The following is a 20,282-nucleotide window of genomic DNA, read 5'->3' on the forward strand; positions in this document are numbered from 1 at the left end:
TACAAAGCTTTTCCTTCTCGTGGCGGGCATTTTCCATCCCTTAGGGAGCAACCTAACAAACTCCTAAGAAACCCAAATCTCCTTCCTGTCTATCTTGAAAACCCGCCAAAAATGTACTTAAAAATGACCAATAGGACAACAAGGGCCACAACCCATAAAAAAAAAAAAAAATTGCTTTTTCCATCTTCATCTTTGGATCCATTCGAATTGGATCGGATCCGTTTGGTAAATTCAAACCCGACCCAAAAAATAATTCAGATTTAATTTTAGAACTTGACTTGGATTCGTGGGTCCTAAAATTCGGATCGAATTGAATTTATGCGGATTAGGTTGGATCATGAATCGATCCGACCCATTTGCAGTCTTAGTATGTGCACTCCGCCGGAAAACGTCTACCATGTCCTCTTAAAGAGGAAAAAAAGATTGTTCCAAAAGAAAAGAGGAAAAAAAGGGGGAGAGAGGGTGAGGGGTGAAGTCAGGAGCGGGCGTATCCACATTACAAGCTTATGGAGGCTAATCGCCCCCTCTCTCGACGTGGCCTGTTTCCGCCCATACAGCGGCGCTCGCACGTCTTACAAAACATCCCTCCCTTCCACCGCCCCAAACCTGTCTCTCCTGGCCGATAACCCTTTCTTGATTCCGGATCGCATCGCTCCAATCCGTAGTGTTTGCTCCATGGTGGAGTCGTCGGTTGGGGCGCTGGTGCCCTCGGTGGTGAAGCCGGAGTTGAGGGCATCGCCCGCGGCAGCGCCGGCCGTGTCGTCCTCTGGGACGACGGACGCGGCGGCAGCGGATGTGGTGGCGACCGCGACGGCGGCGGCGGTGATGGAGGAGGCGGAGCTGGACAAGGACCTGCTGTGCCCGATATGCATGGGGGTGATAAAGGACGCGTTCTTGACGGCGTGCGGGCACAGCTTCTGCTACATGTGCATCGTCACCCACCTCAATAACAAGAGTGACTGCCCCTGCTGCGCCCACTTTCTCACCAAGAGCCAACTCTTCCCCAATTTCCTCCTCAACAAGGTCCTCTCTCTCTCTGTCTCTGCCCCTTAATTCTTGGTTAAAGAACATGCCTTTACTCATTGGACCCTCGTTCAAATCAAATCCTTGCCAAACTCGGTGAAATCTTAGAGTCGAAATATTACTAATTCTAGATAATTTTGCTTTGGTCTAGGTTTAGGCTTTTGTAGTCGAGGCTTCATCTTTTGGTTATAGTCTATGGGTTTGAAAATTGTTGGAATTGAAAAAGGTTTCGAGAGTGACGTGGTATTTTTGGTGATGGCCTGCCATATTTTTAAAAGCAGAGTATTTGTATCTATGACATAGCGGCGCTGTTATGTCAAAAGTCATCAAGATTTAGCTTTAGGGTTTTTTATCCAAAGGCTTTAAATTAGGCGCATGGACTTCTGAGTATGAAATTAGAAGCTATTTTGTTATTTTAAATTTTGTGCATGGCTTGTACCCATCGTGTAGGGTCTTTTTTTATTTACTGTAATTTTAGTTTGAAACGAAAATTCATCCCCTGGGTGCTTTAGTTTCTGTTTTTATCCTTTTTCCTCTTTCTGATGAGTAGTGTTGGACGCTAGAAGTATCCTGTAGCGGACACAAATTTCAAATCCAAATGAGCATGTCTATCTTTAGATTCTTCCAAACCAAGGATAGCTACACTGATAGTTCTTTGGTTGGTTGGTTGGTTGAGGGCTGTTTTTAAAATTTGCAATGTGTGATTGGGAATGCATTAAGATAACATAAATAGAATCTTTTGATTAGAGATGATATGCAAACTTATTTATGCTAACATTTGAATTGTGGTCTTTGATACATGAGGCAGTGCGAATTAACAAAGAATCTAGAGCCAAGTATGTTGACCCAAGTATGTTGTGGAATAGATGAATGCTGATTGGCTGATCATGCATCTTGGAGCCATATATGATAAATAAAATAATGAAACAATCATGCAACCGAACAAGTCTGTTAGTAATGCACCATACTTGAAAATTCAGCATTCAAAATAGTACCTTTTACTTTTCAGGTGGGATAATTTCCAGAAATTGTAGGAACTAGAATCTAGAGAGGAAGAGGACCTGAAGGGATAACAGCATCCTAGAAAACTAATGTGGCTTCAAGTTATTAAATTGGAATTGCAAAATAAAAGAAACACATGAGGAGATAATAGCAGGACAAAAATAGTAGAATGCAACTGATGTGTGGATATGACTGCACCAAAAGATGCAGTTTCAATGGGTGGACTTTGGAGTGTAAATCCAAGTAGGAAAGTCTCAACCTGTGTAAGTACAACAGTTGGATTTCATGCTTGTCCGATAAAATTTTGCTGAAGGAATATATCTAAATGTTTTTCAATGTTCTCCATGTTTAACCCTGTGCTGTCTCTTTTATATATGTATAATTTAAGTGGAATAATAACTTTCTATGTCTTTGATTAGTTTCATTTGGCTATAATATGTTGAATCAGTAAAGTATTGATTATAGTTATAATTCTTGGTTCAACATTGTGTAGCTTCTGAAGAAGACATCAGCACGTCAAATTGCAAAAACTGCATCACCTGTTGAGCATCTTCGCCTGGCACTGCAACAGGTCAGTTGTTACTTCTTCACTGGATTTTCTAAACTGAAGAATATAAAGTTTTCTTGAAGTCCCATTGACAATCATACATATTCTTTCCATGCATAACTGGACAAGCTCTTTCTCTGATATTTCTGGTTGCTATTTGTCTAGGACTCTGATATGTTTTAATTTAATTTGCTAATATACCTGCTTACTTGGGTACAGGCTCTTATTTGAAGAATTGAAGTTAATAATGAGTGCAGGGAAACCTTTTGGTATTTCAATTCATATAGTTGGCTGATACTGTGAAGCGATAATACCGAAATCTTTATGCCTTAATGTCTGTCTACATTGTTTCTGTTGGTTTCCTGATGAAGTAATTTCTCTATTTGAATAACAAAGTTATTTTGGGAAAGCAATTTAAACCAATGCATTTTATTCTAGTTTGCATGGGTCAATAAAATAAATGGTAGGTGTCCAATACCTTGGTAGATCTATTTCTACAATAAAAGTTATTTCTAAAGGAGAGTTGGCTATCCTAAAGCAAAGGTTGTCTATTTACCGCAGACCACTCAAAGCTTGTATCTTTCCCCTTTTCAGAAGTCATTATTCTCATAAAGTAGTGTCTTTAACAAATGGAATAATTATGTTTTCTAGGGTCTATAAAGAATCTTCTAGATTGAGTTGAGTGAAGTAGAATATCATGGTCTAGATTTCCAACTTGTGTCCATATTTGCAGTCAGCTGGTTAATAGTTCTGTCAAGTCCTGAAGTCTTTTTTTTGAAAAATGATTTAATTACCTTTCTGAAGCCATATTTCTATATGTAAGTCAAGAGAATTTTTTGCAGGTATTTAGACATTATCTTGAAGGCCACTTTCAGCTGAACTTTCAATGGCTTTTGATTTAGCTATGAGAATGTAGTATTTACTAGTCAGTTATGTAGTATTTACTGGTCAAATATATAGTATTTACTAGTCAAATATGTACTAGTTGAACTGTGTCAAAGACGATACTGTAATTTCATATATCAATTAATTTTAATAAATTTTACTTTTATTATTGAGTGGTGCCCTTTGACTCACCTCCTCTTTTAACAAGTTCTACAATCATTTTGGTCTTCCATACCTGTCATACTTTCTTCGCCTATTGTATACCCTCTTTAGCATTTTCATCCTTCAGATGCATCTTCATGCATCCTTTCTCCACAGTTATTACACAAATCATTTGTCTTTCCACTCTATATGCAGGATTTTGAATTAGGATCAACATGGTTGCTGAAGATCTAGATTTGATTTCCTGATCTGTCCTTGATCATTAATCTGTGAATGTGGTAAGCAGTATTTTGGCTATAAAGAAGGACAAGGAGGGAGAGGAGCGAGTGCGGGAGGGGTTTTTGGCTATATTCTAGGCTAGACACTCCTTTCTCAACCACTAAAGGAAGAACGTTATCATGTGTGGCATTTTGATTTTTATACATTAATTATATAAAATTAATTTTGGAACTTCCTGCTTGAAATTGTTGTGAGGGAGGGAAGGGTTTTTGGCCACACTCTGGACTGAACACTCCTTGTTTAATCACTAATGGAAGAATATTATCATGCAGCGTATGCCGAACCGGCCCGTACCGGCCGGTACGGGCCGGTACAAACCGGTCCGGCCAGCTATCGGTACGGCGGAGCCGTGGAAACCGGTACAGGCCGGTTCCTTGCCGGAGACGAAGAAGACGAGGAGAAAAAGAAGGAGCGCGGGGAAGAGAGGGAGGGAGCCCACCTTCGGCCGCCATCGGAGAGCCGCGGAGGGGCGTCGGAGGCCGGTGGGGGGCGGCGGTGCCTGGCGGGGGACGGGGGAGCCCGCGGGGGTGCTGCGGAGGCCGCGGCCGCGGCCGCGTCACTGTTTCGAAAGAAACAGGGGACGCGGCCGCGTTTTTTAATTTAGGAATTTTAAGTGAAGTCGGCAAATCGGTTGCCGACTTCACTTAAAAATCCCCAAATTTTTTAATTTGGGGATTTTTAAGTGAAGTCGGCAACCGATGTGCCGACTTCACTTAAAATCCCCAAATTAAAAAACGCGGCCGCGGCCTCCGCAGCGCCCCCGCGGGCTCCGCCGCCCCCCGCCGGCCTCCGCCGCCCCCCACCGGCCTCCGACGCCCTCCGCGGCTCTCCGATGGCGGCCGAAGGTGGGCTCTCTCCCTCTCTTCCCCGCGCTCTCTCTGGTTCTCTTCTTCTTCCCCGGTTCCGGCGGGGAAGAGCTTCCCGGTTCGTACCGCCCGGAGCACGGTACGAACCGGCCCGTACCGGTCCGGTAGGCAACCGGTACGCCTACCGGACCTGGTACGGTGGACCTTGTTATCATGTGTGTGTGGTGGTATAAATTGTTTTTGAACTGCCTGCTTGAAATTATTGGGAGATATTATCTCATAAAAAATGTCATCATCATCCAAGCCTTCACCCATAAGATGGGATTGGCTAAGGAGTACAACTTGTGAAAGAACAGACATGAGGCTGATAGTTGAACGAGAAAATATGCTCAATCCTTATATGAAGGCTTCTTCTATAGGTTTGTGCTCCACGACATGAAGAAAGGTTTACATTTTGTATTGTCCTATGAAATTTGAATTGCTGCCAAACAAATCTATTTGATCAAATGCATTTGTGTTATTACTGCTAAGAATGCCTGGTCATTTAACTATGTTGCTCTTTCATTGTCACCTTTAATTTCAAGGGTCATTATTTGCAGACTTAGATGGTTCTCTTGCTTGTAGACAGGGTTGTGAAATGTCAATCAAAGAGATAGATGGTCTATTATCTCTCCTTTCTGAGAAAAAGCGGAAAATGGAGCAACAAGAGGCTGAGACAAATATGCAGATTTTACTAGACTTTTTACATTGCCTTAGGAAGCAAAAGATGGATGAGCTGAATGAGGTTGCTTTTACATAACTTTGATTCTTTGTCATATATGATGGCTTTTTGGTCTTTCATTTACTTTGTTTCTTCTTTCTTTATAAATAAAATGAAAGTAATCCGTGCTTAGTAATTTCCTTTCTCTTGAACTGTTGTTTACCAGCTAGAATGGTGTATGCAAAAGCAATCAATATTGTCAGAAATATAAATTAATACATCTTTGGGCTCTTTGTAGGTTCAAAATGATCTGCAGTATATCAAAGACGATATAAACGCTGTAGAGAGGCACAGAATTGAATTGTATCGAGCAAGAGAGAGATACTCTGTGAAATTGCGTATGCTTTTGGATGATCCTGTAGCAACAAAACTATGGCCTTCTGCAGTTGACAAGCATAACAATATCCGTGTCTCCAGTGCCCGTAGCTCTGTTATTGGGATGTGCACCGGAAATTTTCAGGGTAAGAAAGTTGACATGAAGGCTCAAGTAAGTCATCAAGTAAACCAAAGAAAAGAAGCCTTTGGTGGTTCAGACCCACAACATTCTCTTACTCAATCAGGACTAGCTATAGCTAGAAAGAAGCGAGTCCATACACAGGTTAGTGCTCACAAAGTGAATAAATTTGTATTGGCTCTATCAATTAGAACAATCACATTTATGGGTTGGATCCTATTATGTGATGATACTCTATCAATTTACTGAGGGTGATAGCATCCAAGATGTGTTGAATTGATCATCAGGTTATTCTATTAAAATTTGGGCATAACTCTGGACTTTGATTTATATCTCTAGCTGGTGTTAGCTGATCATATGTTAAAAGCCATTTTACAGTTATATCTTCATTTTGGCTTATCATCTATAACTGTTAATGAAGCATATATTATCATTGATGACCATTTGCATATATATGGAGCCATTTAAAAGAAATAAAATCTGTGAACCTCTTTTCAGTGTCAGGCGTTTAGATATCTTAGTGGATTCAGTGGTTTTTGAGTGTTTAACACCCATTAATGTGTAATAAAAGCAACTTGTGCAGTTTCACATAGTTGATGTCTATTATATAGATAAACTATGATTCATAATATGCTTGGCTTTATATTTTTGGTCACTAGCATCCCGTTGAATTTTTCTGTGGCTTTATACGTATCGGTCTTTCAAGTTTGCACTGTAACTGGAGTTGAAGTTATGATCATTGACTGATATCCTGCTTCATACTCTTTTTTCCCTCCTTTTTTAACAATCTCCTAATGCTATAATGTTCTGATTTGGCGCTTGGTTTCTGGTTTGGTTATAAGGGATGAGACCTCAATATTTTCTCCCTTCACTTAGAAACTTTCCAAATTCAGGGGAATCTGAGGGTTGGTCCTTGATTACATGTGCTTAAACATCATAAAGTATTAGCTCCTTGTCTTCCCAACTGGTCTACTGGGTTTGAAAACTGATCCCTCTCTTGCCTAAATTTCCCCTCGATAAAGTTTCAACATTAGGGAATAAAAATAGGGTGAGAGCTATTTGTGGAGATCTTTCAAACTTTTTTGGTTCATAATCTATAAGGTCAAACCCCATGCAGATAATGTAAGTCTTGCAGGTTAAGGCTTTGATGTGGTAAGATCTCTGTAAGATGGTAGAGTTATAAAGAGAGAAAAGTGCATATTAGAGCCAAAATACTAAATGAATTAACAAAGGATGGGAAAAAACATCATGGTCCTTTTTCAGTTTAAGCTCTGTTCAGTTTCATGTAATTTTGAGGATTATTGGAAGTCAGTCATGCAGAAATTTCTAGAAAGCTGTTTCCAGTTTCAGGTGTTTGCACTATGGAAGTGGGCTTTTCTAAGGATCAGGCCTGTACATGTTCAAAAATGATCAGGTGTAGTTCAAAATTATCAGCATAGCATAGTCATGGTCTATCATAGTGCACTATAGATCCATATGATGATGGAATTGTCTGTTTGACCATTTTAGAAGTGACTTATGTGTTATCTTGAGTCGAGCCATTTATGAAAGCAAGAGGCTAATACGTCAGTCAATTATATGAGCTAGTTATGTGCTCTGAAACACTTAAAAGCAGATTACTACATTGCTCGAAATTTGGATCCACTTGCGTGCAATTAAATCATTAATTTTCTTCTTTGAATCTGATCACTGGCTTTTTAAATTTCCAGCAAATATCTCAATTGGATTTGTTCTACAGATCTAAACAGCAAATTCCAGAAACTCAGATATCCCCCATCTGATAAACCCTAGACTTCCCAACACTATAAATCTAGACTTCTATATTATGATCTTCATATCCTTTATTTTACCATTTTTAAAGCGTAGCTTGGTTTTCAGAGAAAGGCATGGCCACTGGTTTGGTAAGGTATAGATTTTTCTCTCTTTTATCCGTTAGCCTAGTTCTTGTTCCACATAAAGCAAGGCATCTCCTTTTCTGATATCAAATTGATTAAAATCTCTAATCAAAAGTTGAATTCCCATTAGATAGATTTGTTTGCATGGATAATTTCTTATTGTACCACATTCATCATGTTCTAGCTTCTAAGACATGCTAATTATTTTTTTATTGTGAATGATTGACTAGTTAGAACTTCATAATCAAAGTATTGGCTTTACAAATGAATAACTTTTATTATTAAATGCTACCAGTTATTCATTTTTTGCTTATGTTAATTTTTGTAATTAACTTTCCATCTTTTTTAAACTGTATCATGCATAAAGTTCTTGTACCTTTCATGCGATAATATTTGCTGGGTTTGTGCATTAAAAACCAAACAGACTTAATTTGTACATAAACTTGATTTTTTCCCCTTTTTCCTTTTAATATGTTTTTTATTGATCTGCATTTTGTGAGCTGCTTTCTTAGTTCTGCAGTTTAATGAGCTCCAAGAATGTTATTTGCAAAAGAGGCGTCTTGGAGCTAATCAACTGCATAGGCAAGAAGAAAAAGATATAAATGTGATAAGCAGAGAAGGCTATCACCCAGGTCTTGAGGATTTTCAGTCTGTACTGACTACCTTAACCCGATACAGGTTCTGCAATTAAAAACAATTCCTAGATTGCCCTGATGCTTTTCTAAATAATTTACTTCTCAATGCATGTGTTTGTTTGGCAAACTTTTATTTGTTTATGGTGTTAATTCTCCATATCTCATTGTCTTTCTTTTGTTGTTTTTTAATGAAACAGTCGTTTACGTGTCATCGCTGAACTTAGACATGGGGATCTCTTTCACTCTGCAAACATTGTATCTAGGTAAGTACCCGGCAATAAGTGCATAGTTTATTCACTTTCACTTATTTCTGCTTGCAGCAATAGTTTATGTTTTCATTTGTCAGCCCTTTCACATCTCCTATACTGACAATGGATTTGGTATATTTGGGGAGCATTGTAATTGTAGAAGCCCGTGGACCTTTCTTCGAATAAACAAGTAGAGCCACATGTGAACAGATTTCGATATTTCATTGTTGAACCAGCTATCAGAATGTGCTCCAATTTTTAGTTTGGGACAATGGGGTTGAATGACCAATGACCATCCTTGATGTTTCACAATCACTTAAAATTATTTAATCCTGATGATTCTGTTTAAAAAAAATAATATTGTAAGATTTATACAGAAATTCATTGAGTGCTAATTAAGTTTTTCCCATAAATTCGGAGAGTAAGCGGTCCAACTTTTTAAATGGTTGGTGATTGAAATGATGGGAATATGTCCTAAATTAATACTTCTTATATCCTTCATTTTACATGCCTAATATGACTGAAGTTGGTTCCTAATATCAAGTTCAAATCCTTCTTTAACTTACTTGTTTATTGATCCTCAGAAGATAAGATATTAGGTATTCTCATTATTGTATCGGTTAATTTAGTCCATAAGCCTTTCAAGGGTTCCATTAATGGAAGTAGCGATTTTCATTTACTTCTTGAAATAAAATTCTTCCATTTAAGTGAAGAATTTATGATTCATTAGAACATTTGATATGCTTACTTGCTCAGTTTTCATCGTTCCATTGTTATTATTTTGGTAATTCAATACCGAATCTTGTTTGCAGACATCTAATTTTTTCCTTTTGATTTTTCCAATTTAAGTTACGTCTCAGTAGAAACACTTGTTTGAATGACCATTGTGTTTTCATTGAATACTGCTACTTTCGCTAGTTGTTTGTTGCCAGCTTAATTTCCTAAGATGAAGAATCAAAGGATCTCCACTGAATGTGAAAATTATGTGTGCTTTTCTAGAGAAATGTTACTGCCAAGTATTTGATAATGTTGTATCCAGTTAAATATTTGCTTATCATTTTCTTTTTCTCTGTGTTGCACAAATGCTTAACATTTAATAGTTGATATTATTACTTTTTTGTATTTTATGTTGCTTTGTTATTCTTTATAGCTAAATCTGAGGCAACACTATGGTGGTCTTTTTCATACAGCATAGAGTTTGACCGTGATGATGAGTTGTTTGCCACTGCTGGAGTGTCAAAACGTATAAAAGTTTTTGATTTTTCCACAGTAAGCTCTTTCAGAAGTATTTTCTTACATTGTGCAATTTTTTCCCAAATGCCAGATTCCTTTGGTCATTTTAATGATTTTCAGGTTGTAAATGAACCATCTGATGTACACTGCCCGGTTGTGGAAATGTCCACTAGGTCCAAGCTTAGTTGCTTAAGTTGGAACAAATACTCAAAAAACATTATTGCTAGTAGTGACTATGAAGGGATAGTAACTGTTTGGGACGTGACCACTCGACAGGTAGCTTTATTTACTTCTTGGAATACTATGTTGCTATGTACCCTTATCTATGGTCAAGGTGATCTATACTATGTGAAATTAGGAAAATTTTATAACCTTTCTACATTTTAGAGTGTGATGGAATACGAAGAGCATGAAAAAAGAGCATGGAGTGTTGATTTTTCGCAGACAGAGCCATCAATGCTAGTATCCGGCAGTGATGATTGTAAGGTAACATCAATATCCATCGACTCTAGATTGCAAATGCTAGCTATACATGGCATACTCCTTTTCTTACCCTTCTCCACTTCTTAAAATTCTGATAGTAGCCAGCTTGACATGCTTATCTTCTGCAAAGACAGGTGCTAGGAGTCTATTGTTGAAATGTTGTTACATATAGCATTTACAAGGCCAATTACAGTATTGACAAATCTTGAATATGTGCTTGCAAATATTTTATGTGAAGTCTCATTTCCACTCCATCCCCCCAACTATTAGTACCATTAGTTTGTTGCAACTAAGGTTTAAATTATCTCTTTTAGCTAATGTCTAAATCATCCTAATTTTTTAATAATTCTGGTTTATATGTTGTCTTTTACCAAGTCAATAAACGATCGTGATTTTTTAATGATTTATTTCAAATTTCTCATTTTCTTGAATGTTTCTTTTTTCTGCATTTTCTATTCTTCAAACTTTACGGCCACTTCTTCTCGAACTTAACCATAAAAAAGATTCTGCTGCTGAGATTACTGGTTTTCACATGACTATCTATCACCAAACCTGAATGTTTGACAGCCTACAGTCTTATTCCATCAGAGCCACGGCATGTATTCATGAGATTTTGTTTGTGTTTAAATACGCAGGCCAGTTACTAGTATGCTTAGAGAGCTGCAATTATTAAACTAAATGGTTGCAGTTGATAAATATTCTATGTTGAACATTTGCCTCAGGGCATGTAGGTCCATAACTTTGAACTGAAGTATATGTAATGTGACATGTGTAGACATGCTCATTGACTGATATGGAACAGTTGAAATCTGAAGTATTTATTCTAGAGTTTATAAAGTATTTCCAAAACATGAAAGTATACCCTGTACATAATCGGCTGTTGGTGATGTTTGAGCTAAAGCTTTGTAAGTCTTATTGCTTTTATTCTTTGTTAATACCATGAAAGGGCAATCTCATGGTAAATCCATTTTGGCTTTGGTTCTTACACCCATGGAGGTAAGATTGACTTTGATTGGGATTATTCAAAATAGAGTTACATAGGTCATTTGGCAAAAAGTAATTGGATATGTCTTTAAAAAAATAATCATATTAATCTAGATGGATTTAGCAAACTATTAGTATTGTGTATTGTTAGTTAGAGAGCAAGTGTTGGAACATAACTAGTCATTGAGGAAGGGAGAAGGGGCACTATGACCTAATGTAACAATAAGTGTACTTGGAACCAAGGATTGTTGAACCATCCTGAATCAGAAGGTTCTGGTTGTACCATAACAAACCAAGATAGTTCAAGCTTGTAGAAGTGCAGGGGGCGAATTGGGCCAAAACTTTCGGTCAATCTAGTGTAGTACTAATCCAGTTCATCCTAGCCGAACCGAACCCCTCCTATAAAGACCCATCCCCTGTTTTAGCCTCAGTCCCAATCCCAATCCTTCTTCTCACCTCAAATCTCTCCCTTATCCGTCCCTGCCGATCACCCTTGATTGCCTCGGCCTCGACGCCGACCCCACCGAGGTTGCCTCCTCTATCACCAATAGCCCTCGACAACCTTGATCTTTACTACCTTCTCCATCACGTTCACCACTATCTCCTTCGCTAGCCACTGGAAGGATGCTGGAACCCTGTGCCTCCCTCCCTCCTCTCGTATCCACTACCACTAACCTCCACCATCACTAACCTCCCTTGACCACCTTGGCTTCGACACCAACCTCACTAAGCGTGCCTCCATTGTTGCCGATTTTCCTTGACCCCTTCAATCTCCACATGCTCCTCAGCCTTGTCCACTGCCACCTTCTTCTTTGCCAACCTGGCCCTCCTCTTCTCTATAGTCTTGGGATGAAAACCCTAGATTTGATGTATCGAAACCAAACTAGTATGGTCTTGCGTACTTTGTATCGATACAATATGGTATTGTATGGTATTAACTTGGAATCGAATAGCACGAGTCATGGTATCGATACAACCAACCTTGCTTTGAACTAACACAAATTTTGTTGAAAATTCAAATGGATGGCAGAATCATTAGTTGTGTGTGTGTGTATATATATATATATATATATCCCAATATATATGAAATCTGATACTCTAAACCATGACAAATAATACACTATATATGTTTCGTAAGTTAATATTGAAAGTGAAGTAATTTAAGGTAAAGTAACTTAAGTTCTCAAAAGAGTATTTAAATTTTCTTAATGGATTGGATACTTGGTCAAAAAATAATAATTGGAACTTGGAAATGAAATTGTATCTTGGCAAAATGCCACTTGGGTAAATTCTCTCTATTTGCTTATGCAAGATGAATGGAATGGTACAAGAACTGCCGAACCCTAAGGAACCAGATGGTTCAGGGCATACCGAATTGGTCCAGCTAGAAACCAGGACGGTTCGGCTACCCAATTCAGCCGCAATTGAGAATCGGATTGAACTGTTTGGTTTTGCCCGGTTTCAATCCATTTCGGGTTGTTCCAAACCAAACCGGTCGATATGAGTTGCAAGTTGCGACTTCTCCCAAAATTTTTCTTCCCACTACCCTCTCTCCCAATCCTCCTCTCCCCTCTCTCCTCATCATCCTTGCCTCTTGCGAGTCGCGATCCCTCGCTAGGGTTAGCGTTCTATAGCCACCATAGTCACCATCGCTGCTGCCAGTAATGACAACAAGGAGCCGCCAAGACAACAACAACATCAAAGATACACCGTTTGTCACTTAATCCCTCTCTCCCCCCTCTCTTCCCTCCCTCTCTTCCCTCCCTCTCCCTCCTTGTTCTGGTGTGCATCGAGTCGGTATGATACGTATTGGTACTGTACCAAACCGGTAGCTAGCATGTGCAAGCCTCGATACCAGTTCGGTGAACGTTGATACGATATACAAAGAATGATAAAATATCCCGATGGGGTGTGATTTTTACTGACCACCCTATCGAAAACAAGTCTAGGTGCATGACCGTCAAAAATATTGACCAACTAAAAAATATACTAAGTTGGATATAAAGATGTTTAGTTAAGGCTCCATTAAAGTGTTATCAGTGCAAGCAAGGTTTTCCATACTGGTGCATATTGTCCTGTACTGAGTATACCATATCATATTGGTACCAAACTGAGTCTTGGTACGTTGAATCAACGCCGACTGAGTGTATCAACACTATACTGGCATGGTATCGGTACCGCTACCGGGTTTGGTACATAGACGGTGAACCTTGGGTGCAAGTATATAAAGGCACACAAAATGTTCATTTGGAGAGGCACTTCTATTATGAAAGGTACCTCCATTATGAGAAGCGAACCTCAAGAGTTCCAAAGTAGCAGGACTCTTAATCTTATATTGATGCATAAGATGTTGCTGTAAATTGACAATGGTTGTTCTAGCTAAGAAAAACATATCCATGATATTTCTCATTGAACACAATATGATCATAAATGACATATGGATGCAATAAATTTTGGGTGAGAGTACAATTGCAATCTGTGCTAAGGCTGCATATAGACCATAAGGATAGACTATAGATTATAGCTATCATATAGGCAAGCATTATTTCACCAATAAGTGGGAGCAAAAGGTGATGGATGGTGGCCCATTAATCTTGTCCAAGTTTAGCCTGAAATGTGGGCTTGGACCTCCATGAATTTTGGGCAGCCCCTAGCCTTTTAAACGGATGCAAGTATTTAATGCAACTACTTGAGGCTAAACTGAAGGGTCATAGCCTCCAACTTTGTCAATAGCCTCACTAGCGATAGCACCACTATTTAACTTAGGTAAGACGTGCATCCAACATGGCATGATTGCCACACCAAGCAATAGCACAATAGTGATCTCATTGGCCCAAAGCCCAAGCACCATGATCTCTTTCTCAACTGTATTCCGTTCCTGGCTCTCTAGTCATTACTTCCCCAACTTAACCTCAATACATTCAGTATCCCAATATGCAGCTCCCTCATACTCTTCCAAGCATGGTCTCAATTACCGATGGAATGTCCTGTGGGACACCAAGATGGGGTCCCATCTTGAGTGTCCAGACAAGATCATCCTGCCATTGTCCCAACATTCTGATCGGCACGTCTTAGGACATCTCCTGTCCCAAGTGTCGAAATGGAGCAGGACAACAGAATCTAAAACCTTGCTTCCAATCATACTCCACGCCTTGCTCTTTTATTTACCCACATAATCACAATGTTGAGCTCCAGTTCTACTCCTCTTTGTCCACCTTCACCCAACTACTCTTGCTTACCTTTGTTCCACTGCTCCTATGGCCAAACACCACCACTCCCTATTCCATCTCCTCCACCCATCAACTCTATGTCTTCTTCCTAATTCCCAATTACTTCTATTAGGTCGAAATGTGAGCTAAATTTTATGAGGCAATGGACTCAAATTCATATTTGAATATGCCTTTTTTTGTCCAATTCTAACATATAGAGCCAATGATTTGTCACCCAGATTTGGATATGGATTCATGCGATATTTGATGCAAATTTGCTCATTTCTGCTGCTAGCCACAATGGAGACCTCTTCATAGTCATAATATGCAATCCTGAGGCTAGTATTTGAATTACACAGGAGCATAATCTAGAAGATAGGTGACCAGGTCTCAGATTTGGTTTTGTCAGAGACCATAAAGCTCCTTTACCAGTGACTTTGCCAATATTGGTGATCTTAGATTTCATTTATAATTTGGTTATCTTGTGATTGTGCTAAGGATTTGAGGAAAGTTTTAGTTTTTTAAGGACCATTGTAAGGGCAATTATAACAATTAGGTTTTTGAAGCATGAAGTTCAAATAGCAGTTGTGTAGTAGTGGGTCATATGAATCATCTGGTGTGCATTTAGATTGATGTTTGAGTAAGATGGGGAAATATAGAGTTGAATTAGATGGAAAAGTAAAAGAGGGAAGACAAATATTAAAGTATTCTATATTATGCTTGTGCAAGCTAGGGGCTAGCATCATATGAATCTGTGCTAATACTTGGGATGCAGTGACTTGTAAGGATACCAGTCTGCAAAAGATTGGTAGCTTTACGCTATCTTTTCTAACTTAGATTGATTTTGTATAATATAGATGTGTATTGAACTGATGAACTTAGTCGAAGGTGTCTAGCATCATAAATTATCTTAGATATCTATGCTGATTTTTGTAAACTCGTGCGTTGCATATTTTCAAGTATTCTATGATACAAAGTGGCATTATGCGGCCATCTTTACTCATTAGGAACACAAATAAGTTCAAAACTCATCATGGAAATTTGAACCTATAACTATGCAGATTAACATGTTCTAGATGTTGTAGATGTCTTTCCAATACAACAGGATGCTGATCTGCCAATATTCCAGAATATGGTGCTACTTGATATTTACAGTACATATAGGAATAGATGTACACCTTACATGCCATTTAATTATTGAAACTGTGGAATTTCTGCTTATAGGTTGATACATTACATGCAATCATATAATTTATAGCAGCCAGTAATAATGCATAGGTTATGCTATTTGACAAGGACAAGCGATCAGCTTTGGGCCAACTCATGGAAGTTTAGTGCATAGCTCATGCATGAGAAAAACTTCGTAGCTGCAACACTACAGAGCAATGCAATTGCTATTGTGTGTGTCTAGGCATACCAGAGCAGCAGTACTTCGAGATGTTAAATCGAAGTTTGCGTGCATTGACATGTGGGGGATGTTTTCATTTAAATTCAACAGTTTCAGAACTTGCATGGTAAACAATGCACAAAGTTTTTCCAAACAAAAGCAATGTTTAAAGTTTTCTTGAACTTTTGCACCTTCTTGAACGTATGGGTCATCTCTATCTAGCTATTCATGAGCTGAAACAGGATTTATGTTTGGTTTAAGCATTTCTTTCATGTTGGTACCACTACAGGCTTCACTAGGAGCATATCATGCTCCTATTAAACAATGCTTCTAGAATGACATGCTATCTTTGTATCAGTAATATGACTGCTGTGGTAATGATGTTTATTGTGTTGCCCATCTGAAGAGGCATCCTGACAGTATCCTGCTATCAATTTGAGTGAAAAGGACCTAGGTTATCTTTTCTGGATCCACTTATTAGCTCCCCATATTATTTAGTCAAAGTGGCTACCTTGAATTTTTTTTTTAAAACTTCAAGCAGACTGTTGCTTTTTTTTTTGTTTGCCTTTAGAATAGAGCTCAGGGACACCAATTAATAGCATCTATGCGGTGGTCCTATTAATTAATTACACCAACATGGTTGTCACATGAGCTTGTCTTAATCCTCTTTATTGTGATAGCTCATGCTGTTTAGATTTCTTGCCAATGATTTTCAGAAGTAGACTGACACAGGATATTTTGATTTATTAGTGCTTCCTTACAATTTGATCCAACACTCCAGTTTCTTATATTCAGTGTATTGAGCAACTTACGAATGAATCAAGAAGTCCTGCTCTGTGCTCTCTGTTCTCCTGAGCACAAATTTGGTTGTGACCAAGTGTGATTTTGAGAATAAATATCAGAGTAATATTATATTACCTGCTTATACATCACCTGTACATGTATTAATTAACATACCTTGGAGTAATCTATAGTTCATTGCATACATATATGTTAAGGTACTGGCCATAATAATCGATTTATTGCTAATTGCAAGGCGTCCAAATTTTGCTTTATCAAAGAATCTTTAGATCCCTGATTTTAATAAGTTCAATTTGGAAATATGGCTAACTAATAGTCTTATCGATTGCCTCTTTTATGAGTAGAGAGTGGACTGCAGACAGCAGCAATCAATTTCTTGTGTTGCCATCCATAAGCACTACTAATATGGTGTATATGTGTTTTTTCCTTGTAGCTTGCTTGGTTTATAAAAAAAAAAAAGACATCTTTTATTTTGTTCTGCCTGTGACCAATAGGTGAAAGTATGGTGCACAAAGCAAGAGGCGAGCGTAATCAATATCGACATGAAAGCAAATATTTGTTGTGTCAAATATAATCCTGGGTCTAGCATTTTTGTGGCGGTATGTGGCCATTCATTACCTTGTTTAGTTTGTTCTTGTGACATTTCATAAAATCAACATGTTGTGTCATTTTTCAGGTTGGTTCTGCTGATCATCACATTCACTATTTTGACCTGAGAAACACCAGCACACCACTCCATGTCTGTCGAGGGCACAGAAAAGCAGTTTCATATGTCAAATTCTTGTCTAACAATGAGCTTGCATCTGCATCAACTGACAGTACATTGCGCTTGTGGGATGTAAAAGAGAACTGTCCTGTATGTCCTTTATCTTCACTTACTGTATGCGATATATATGCCTGTCATTCTTAGATGTTCACTGTTTTCTATACGATTTTCATGGGTAATTGCTGCATAGAGCAACTTACCTCACGGGTGACTCTCTTCTTTTGCATGCAAGTCTGTTGATTGTCATCTTCTTGAGAACAAACAAACATTAATCAGTTTCCATCCATGCAGCGGATACTTTAGTTTTAATTCCATCAATTTATCTAATTTCTAGTTCTCTCCTATTAACCAATGTTTGAGGTTAGAATAATATCAATCGGAATAAGGTACTTCTGTGGCTACTCCAATAGGCCTTTTATTCATTTAAATGGTAAAACTCTATAATCAGTAAATTGAAATATTTAAGGGGTTTGAGATGTGTGATGGTGGATCTCCAGGCCTTGCAAGTTATTGCTCATCCAAGATCTTCATTGTGCAGAAACACCTAACCTTCTTCTTAGTGATGTTGTGCAACAATTTCATAGGAGCAGCTGTATGATAGGGCTGTGTTATACTGTTAGTACATTTGACTTGCTCCATAAGCACCTCAAGTATCGGCATTTTCGTTATCTATGGATTCACTTTGTTAGGTTACATTTACGTATGATTATTGTATTTGTTAGAGTGAAAATTTGATGTCATGAGCAATAGAGAAGTAATCATAAGAGAGGGAGTTTTCAAATCGACACCCAAGGGACAGAACAGAGAATTTTGCTGACCCTCCTAGTATGCATATATGCAGACATTTACATATCTTGAGAGAGAATGTGTGCATTAAAAAATCAATGATGGACCATCTAAATAGGCAACTTATACCACTGATTATAATCTCTACCACATATAATGCCTCAAAATCATGTGATTTAGAGGTCAGTGGGTGCAGAAATAGATGGCTTAAGTGGCCTGATGCAATATTTTTATGTGATCTACGAATCAAATTCTATTGAGTTCCTATTTGTACATGTTTTAGCATGTGTACATTATGATCGGTAGTGTGAAATATTTAATATTATATGCCCAATTTTTTATTTTAGCATGCTATCCTGATTGGTACCATTCATTTTTGCATCAATTTGATGCATAGGCAGGCGATAACTGAAACATATTAATTTTCAGTTCTATTTTTAGAGGTACAGATTATTATCAACCATGTAGATCTCCAATTTCCCTTTATTAATTTTGGATTGTTAAATATTTTACCAAAAGTTTAATGTGATTTAACATGTGTGTGTATTACCTAGCAAAGATAAAAGGAGTATGAAATATGTATTTGTATGGTGGTGTGGTTTGTTCCTGAATTCTGATTTTGATATCAATGTATGCTGCAAGCGTGTTTGTTTTTGGTTGGTTGTCCATGTCACCTAATTTTTGTATGCCTGGTCCAGTACCTCCATTAAATTGATTCCCTGTGATTTTTAGTTCTGGACCTTCCTTAGCTTTCAATGCTATTCAGAGCCGCGAAAAAAATTGAAAGACTGAGATGACACCATGATGTTTCTCATTCACTATGAAATTGTTTCTCTTCAGGTGCGGACATTCAAAGGTCATACAAATGAAAAGAACTTTGTGGGTCTGACAGTAAACAATGAGTACATTGCTTGTGGCAGTGAAACGAATGACGTTTTTGTGTACCATAAGGTAAGCCAGTGTCTGTTGGTTCAGGTGCCTCACATCCTACTGATAAAATGACATCCAGTTGTATGTGTTGTGTGGTTCGGAGAATTTTTCTTAAATCTTTAGGTTTTCTGTGTCTCACTTCAAAAAACTGGAAATGATATACTTGCAGGCTATCTCCAAACCTGCAGCATGTCATAGATTTGGTTCCTCTGATTTGGATGACACAGATGATGATTCTGGATCGTATTTCATTAGTGCTGTTTGCTGGAAGAGTGACAGCCCTACAATGTTAGCTGCCAACAGTCAGGGGACTATAAAGGTTCTTGTACTTGCAGCTTGACTTCAGATGAGGGATCATAGGCATTGGAGCTTTTAATTGCTCAAATGTGTATTTTGCATTTTGCACGTATATTTATGTTTTGCCCTCCTAGGTAGGTCATCTGCTGATTGTCCAGCATATGGTGCTACCTGGTTTGTACAGTATATATATAGGAATGGATGCATGCCTTGAATACCGTTTAATCGTTCAGAGTGGAAATTCCTGTTTATAGGTTGATCCATGACATGTAATCATATAAACTTTAGCATCCAGAAATAGTGACATGGCCAAGTGAACAGCTTCGGGCAACCTCATGGAAGATTAGTGCATGCTCATGCATGAAAATAATTTTGCAGCTGCAACAGTATGGGGCACTGCAATTGCTATCGTGTATCTAGGTATACCTCGTGGAAGATTAGTCTACTGAGTGTGTGTGTGTGTGTGTGTGTGTGTGTGTGTGTGTGTGTGTGTGTGTGTGTAGAGAGAGAGAGAGAGCTGTATTTGGTTATAATCAAATAGATTTCTATTTAGATCCAATCAGATTTATATTGGATAATGACGATTCTACATCGATGATCCAAACTACTGGATATAATTTATTATTTTTAAACTATATACATACTAAAAATCATTTGATTTGAAAATTTTTAGTTCATGTGTAAAAGTGATTAGAAAAAAAAGCATAATT

At 38.2% G+C, this 20,282-nt stretch overlaps 1 protein-coding gene across 1 annotated transcript; it reads left to right on the plus strand.

Annotated features, from left to right (window-relative positions):
- Positions 1 to 431: 431 nt before the first annotated feature.
- Positions 432 to 19,804, plus strand: COP1 (Transducin/WD40 repeat-like superfamily protein). The gene is made up of 13 exons (XM_008807377.6): positions 432 to 1,023; positions 2,519 to 2,596; positions 5,333 to 5,488; positions 5,703 to 6,062; positions 8,334 to 8,491; positions 8,646 to 8,711; positions 9,887 to 9,965; positions 10,050 to 10,205; positions 10,317 to 10,415; positions 17,288 to 17,392; positions 17,470 to 17,649; positions 19,186 to 19,296; positions 19,445 to 19,804. Exons 1-13 carry the CDS (start codon positions 676 to 678, stop codon positions 19,613 to 19,615), a joined length of 2,067 nt encoding a protein of 688 aa, XP_008805599.3. The 5' UTR covers positions 432 to 675; the 3' UTR covers positions 19,616 to 19,804.
- The last annotated feature ends 478 nt before the right edge of the window (positions 19,805 to 20,282 follow it).

The sequence above is a fragment of the Phoenix dactylifera genome, chromosome 2 (assembly GCF_051530095.1).
Source record: "Phoenix dactylifera cultivar Ajwa chromosome 2, Ajwa_hap1_PhDact_Kaust_v1.1, whole genome shotgun sequence".
Taxonomy (NCBI): domain Eukaryota; kingdom Viridiplantae; phylum Streptophyta; class Magnoliopsida; order Arecales; family Arecaceae; genus Phoenix; species Phoenix dactylifera.

Bases quoted from the DNA above. Each gene is read 5' to 3' on its own strand.
- COP1 (XM_008807377.6), top strand. From the start codon at position 676: ATGGTGGAGTCGTCGGTTGGGGCGCTGGTGCCCTCGGTGGTGAAGCCG. The intron at 1,024-2,518 runs GTCCTCTCTCTC...AACATTGTGTAG, and splicing joins CCAATTTCCTCCTCAACAAG to CTTCTGAAGAAGACATCAGC. The intron at 8,712-9,886 runs GTAAGTACCCGG...TTTTTCATACAG, and splicing joins TCTGCAAACATTGTATCTAG to CATAGAGTTTGACCGTGATG.